Source organism: Monomorium pharaonis, chromosome 3 (genome assembly GCF_013373865.1).
Source record: "Monomorium pharaonis isolate MP-MQ-018 chromosome 3, ASM1337386v2, whole genome shotgun sequence".
Lineage (NCBI taxonomy): Eukaryota > Metazoa > Arthropoda > Insecta > Hymenoptera > Formicidae > Monomorium > Monomorium pharaonis.
This window is the reverse complement of record NC_050469.1, coordinates 17,453,159-17,458,502: the sequence shown is the minus strand read 5'-3', so window position 1 is coordinate 17,458,502 and position 5,344 is coordinate 17,453,159. Positions and strand designations below refer to the sequence as shown.

The window sequence follows — 5,344 nt, the reverse complement described above, 5'->3', positions numbered from 1 at the left end:
GTATTGTTCATTGAGCGTGGTATACGTGGAGGCCTAAGTCAATGTTCAGGTAGATATGCGCGAGCGAATAATTATAAGTACATGCAGTCGTACGACTCATCGAAACCATCGTCGTACCTGATGTACTTTGACGTCAATAATTTATACGGATGGGCAATGTGTCAACCTTTGCCCTATGCTAAATTTCAATGGGTTGAAGATATCTCAAATTTTGATGTAAACGCAATCGCTCCGGATTCACCCACAGGTTACATTCTCGAGATTGATCTCGAGTATCCTCAAAATCTTCACGACGCGCACGCCGATCTACCGTTCTGTCCGACGCGCGATAAACCGCCCGGTACGCGAGAAGAGAAATTGCTTGCAACTGTTTACGATAAGAAGCGTTACATCATTCATTACCAAAATCTGCAGCAATGTATGCGTCATGGTCTCCGGGTAACACAAATGCACCGCGTGTTAAAATTTGCAATCTCCATGGCTCCGCAAGTAGATAGAATTAAACACACAATTCCGAACCCTTGCAAAAAATGATTTCAAAAAAAATTTATATAAACTTCTGAATAATGCGGTATTCGGGAAAACTATGGAGAATGTGCGCAATCACGTTGACGTAAAACATTTAACGAAATAGGACGGACGGTACGGCGCGGAGGCAATGATCGCAAAACCTAATTTTTACAGCAGAAGCGTATTTTCAGAGAACTTAATCGCTATCGAACTGCGTAATCTCGAAGTGAAATTCAACAAGCCGATCTATGTAGGAATGTGTATACTCGACATTTCAAAAATCTGTTTGTATGAATTTCCCCACGAGTACATGCTACCACTGTATCGCGACAAAAGCAAAGTAATGTATACCGACATCGACAGTCTCGTATACCATGTCGAGTGCGAGAATATTTATGAAAATATGAAGCGTGATATTGCAAGATTCGACACAAGCGATTATCCGATCAACAACGCGTACGGTATGCCTCCCAAAAATAAAAAAGTACCGAATTTAATGAAGGACGAGAACAACAGTGCGATAATGACAGAGTTTGTTGGACTCAAGGCGAAAATGCATGCAATGAGGGATGGAAAGAAGGATACCAAAAAGGCTAAAGGTGTTAAGAGCAGCGTCGTCGCGCGAACTATAACATTCGACGATTATACACGCTGTCTCCGCGAAGAAATCGAAATGACACGTCGTCAATCATGTATACGATCAAAGTTACATGAAGTAAACACGATATCCGAAAAGAAAATCGCCCTGAGCCCGTACGATGACAAACGATATCTCGTGTCGGATTCGATTTAGACATTGCCGTGGGGACATTGGCGGATACCTTTGTAATAAATTGTATTAAATACGTATTTCATATTTGTATATTTTATATCATGTATTTTACATTTTACATGTATTTTTGTAGGTTTACATTTTGTACTGTATATATTATACATTTTACGCATATTTTATGTATTTTATATTTCTGCGTCTTTGTATTTCATACTTCACATGTATTTTTTATATATCTAAAACTCGTACGAAAAAAGATTTTTATACCTATTATATATATATTAAGAATAAGGAAGAAGGGATAATAAAGATACTCTTTGTTATGTATCATAAAAATTTATTTGTATATTTTATACATTGCACTTTTATATGTTTTTAATAAATAAACGTTTATTTTTTTTCTGTATGAATCAAATGATATTGTCTTTGTGTATCCATGAATTGTGCGATCCATCGAATCCCAACCACTTTACATAGACCTCGTCACCCTTCCTGCGTAATATTTTTTCCACAAGAAATACATCCGGATAAATCGCGCGATGCAATTCGTACTCGTAGAACGCTCCAGATATAGACTTTCCACGATAATCCTCGAGTAGATATGGGATTGGTATGCTGGACTTTAATGATCTTAAACACCTCAGTCGTCCAATTTGGTGTATAATCTTTTTCAAAGACAGTTTTGTACTTGCTTACGCGTACAGAGTCACCCACTTTAAATTTCGCCGGACCGGTAATCTTTATAGCGTTGTATACTGCAGCCAAGAGACTTTCAGCTACCTCGAGCGTTACATCAATGGGTCGCATGCCAATTGTTCGATGCTTTCGGGTATTATAATTAAACACGAGACGTGGTAACATATCGATCCATTTGTAATTGCCGTTGAACGTAAATTGCTTCCACATGTCGTTTTTCAGCATGCAATTGAATCGCTCGACAACTGACGCTTTCATTACAGAGTATGTAGAATAATGATTGATATTATGTTTTTTCAAGCGTTTCTGCACATCAGCGTTGTGAAACTCCTTTCCCATATTGGTTTGCAAGTTTTTCGGATGTCTACTGCTCTTTCGAATTATTTTTGCAAAAGCGTTAGCCGTCTCGCTTCCGCCCTTGCTCTTGAATGGTACAGCCCACGCATACTTGCTCAACACATCGATGACAGTGAATATGTAGTGATAGCCTTTGTTGAAACGCGAATACGGATGCATCTCGATGATATCAGCCTTTTTTTTGTTTTACGAGGTAAGAATGCATTTGATGGTCGATGACTCACGGGCGGGGGTTATGTGGGATTCACGGGTTTGCAAGCGGGGAGGCTAGTCCTTCCCGCTCGCGTGCAATACCCGCACTACCCACTAAATCCACCTCGGATGGCCTATACAGCGCGATTTGGGGAACCCACCGGGAATCGCTACCCAGCATCATGCCGGTGCCTTCCCCACCCGCGCTGGCGTGCCATATGGCGGGGCGCGCATTCCTCCGGAGGAGCAGGGCGGACGTTTCCAGTTAAGGGGAGAGCCCCGCTCCCCCGGACGGTCCATGTGGTTCGGACCGGCCCGTATGCGGGGGCGGGAGAGACTTGACGTTTCTCCCCCGTCGCCACCACTCTCTTTCTCTCTCTCACTCCGCGGTGTGCGGAAAAAGAGAGACGGGGGGGCTGATGTTGTGCCCCCCGAGGTTTTTTTTCTCCGGTCGAAGGGGCGGAGAGCAGGGATCAAACGTTGTCCTAGGCAGCCTCCGCCCCCCCCCCCCGACCGCCGCTCTATATAGTGGGGTGGCCCATGCCCAGGCCATAGGCCATGAGGCCGAGCCCCCCAACGGGCAAAGGATTTTAGGACCCAAGGGGAGGGCCGGGCCGCGTTACGCTGGCGACCCCGACCATCCCTCCGGGCCCGCCTCCTCGCTTGCGTTGTTTTGGCGAGTCGTGCCAACGTCTCCTCTTTTTCCCCCGTCGTTATTCGGGGGGCGTCTCCGTCTGTTCCCTACCGCCACCCACCGTCGGCCCGGGCGGGACCGCGGCGGTGGCGGCCGGGGGGGGGGGGCATCAAAGCCCAGTCGCGGTCCTCCGCTCCCCGATCCGGAGGACGACCGCGACGTCGGCGACGGGGTGAGCCTTCCGCGCCGGGGTCACCCAAGTCGGGTGGGGGGACCCGCGAGGGCCCCCCTCGCCCCTCTTTACTCTCTCGGCCTCCTCCTTCCGCGACATGACTGTCTTGCAGAAGGAGAAGACCGCCTTCCAGGCGGACTCGTCTCTCAGCATCGCCTTTACGAGCGTGCCGAGGGACAAATCCTCGCCGGACCTCAACTTGGCCCTTAGGACACCGCGCTCCCGTTCCCACACCGGGCAGACCGCCAGCGTGTGGAGCGCGGTGTCCCCCTTTTCGTCCGTCTTCACCGAGCAATGGTGGCAGCAAGTCGTGTTTTCCTTCCAGATTTGGCACAGAAAATCACTGAAACATCCGTGTCCGATGAACATCTATGCCATCCGGAAGGACACTCTGCCCCAACCCCGGTCCAGCCAATCCGCCAGCACCGGGGCCAGGGCCCCGACGGTCCATTGGCCTGCGCAGCTTGGACTGCTCAGGCGCGCGCGCCACTCTTCGATAAGGGACCGCCAGGCCTGGAGCCTCAGTAGGCGACGGACCCTGTCCGTCACCATCCCGCCCCCCTCCCGGATCTGCCGCGTCCGCTCGTAGATTCGGGCCTGAGTCCTCGCGACTAGATCCAAGGGGGCATGCCCGACAAGGCCGTCGCCGCCGCGTGGGAAGTAGTATGGTACGCTTTTGCAGCCCTGATGGCCATGTGCCGCTGCACAGAGGGCAGCAGCGACACACTTCTTCGATTCTTTTTGGCCATCAGGGCGTCGGCCCAGACTGGCGCACCGTACAGTGCCATCGCTTGCACTACCCCCCCCGTACAGGCGACGCACTCCTGCCCCGGGGCCCCCGACGTTGGAGAGCAGGCGACCAACCGCGGTCGCCGCCCTCTCCAAACGCGAGGCCAACCGACGAAAGTGTTCTCCAAAGGTCCAGGAGCCGTCCAAGATCAGGCCCAGGTATTTGACGTAGGGCCCGATACGGACGGGGGTGTCGCCAACGAGGACCCAGGGCCTTCCGGTTGGCGGGGGACCACCCCTGACAAAGGCCCTGTGGAAGTACAGGGCCTCCGTCTTTCTCCGCGCCACCTCGAGGCCTAGACCCTCGATGGCGCGCACGATTCGCTGCACAGCCTGCTCGGCTGTTTTTCTCGCTTTCCCCCAAGTCGAACCCTCCGGCCACCACGATAGTGTCGTCGGCGTAGCAGACGACATCACAGCCGGGGGGAGAGCAATTTGCGGGACCGTATCGTACCCGAGGTTCCACAACAGGGGTCCCAACACGGACCCCTATGGGATACTCCGGTGCACGGCCCTTTGCACCAGGACCCCGTCCTAGTCTCGATAGGCCAATTGCCTGCCGCGGAGATAGTCCGCTACAACCCGTCTCAAATACGCGGGCACCTCGCGTCTTATCAGCACCCCGCGTATCCGGTCGTAGGGCAGGGTATTGAACGCGTTACTAATATCCAACGCGACACCCATCCGTGTGCATGACACCCGTCCTCCCGCGAGGGCCCGGACGCGCAAGATCGCGTCAATCGTCGATCTGCCTTCGCGGAAGCCGAACTGTTCCCGGTGGAGCTGCGGACCATCCCCGCTCAGATGGCGGTTGACGCGGCCGGCAACTACCCGTTCAAATAACTTGCCGGCCTCGTCGAGCAGGCAAATTGGCCTATTCGTCCCGCCCTCCTTGCCCTCTTTGGGAAGAAGCACTAACTTGGCTTCCTTCCAGACTGGAGGGAAGCGGCCGACCAGCAAGCACGTGAAGTACAGCCGCGCCACGCGACGGCCCCACCCGGACCGAATGGCCAGGCCCAGGTCCCGTCCGGGGACCCCGTCCAGGCCGGGAGGCCTACCGGCGCCCATTTTCCTCAATCCCCGGCGTCGACGTCCCTAACCTTCCCGCTGTCCCCGGCATCGCTCTCGCTCTTCGGGGCATAGCGGGGGTGAGCCGGTCGGG

The 5,344-nt window shown here is 52.5% G+C and overlaps 1 protein-coding gene across 1 annotated transcript; it reads right to left on the bottom strand.

The window, feature by feature from the left end:
• Nucleotides 1–1,692: 1,692 nt before the first annotated feature.
• On the bottom strand, nucleotides 1,693–3,762 carry LOC118644641. Its single transcript, XM_036283631.1, has 3 exons — nucleotides 3,466–3,762; nucleotides 1,979–2,509; nucleotides 1,693–1,902 (listed from the first exon to the last, which is right to left on the bottom strand). The coding sequence occupies exons 1-3, from the start codon at nucleotides 3,760–3,762 to the stop codon at nucleotides 1,693–1,695; spliced, it is 1,038 nt and encodes a 345-aa protein (XP_036139524.1).
• Nucleotides 3,763–5,344: the final 1,582 nt, after the last annotated feature.

Bases quoted from the DNA above. Each gene is read 5' to 3' on its own strand.
- LOC118644641 (XM_036283631.1), bottom strand. From the start codon at position 3,762: ATGTTCATCGGACACGGATGTTTCAGTGATTTTCTGTGCCAAATCTGG. The intron at 2,510-3,465 runs GTAAAGAGGGGC...AACAAAAAAAAG, and splicing joins GGAAGGAGGAGGCCGAGAGA to GCTGATATCATCGAGATGCA. The intron at 1,903-1,978 runs GTAAGCAAGTAC...AGATCATTAAAG, and splicing joins AAGTGGGTGACTCTGTACGC to TCCAGCATACCAATCCCATA.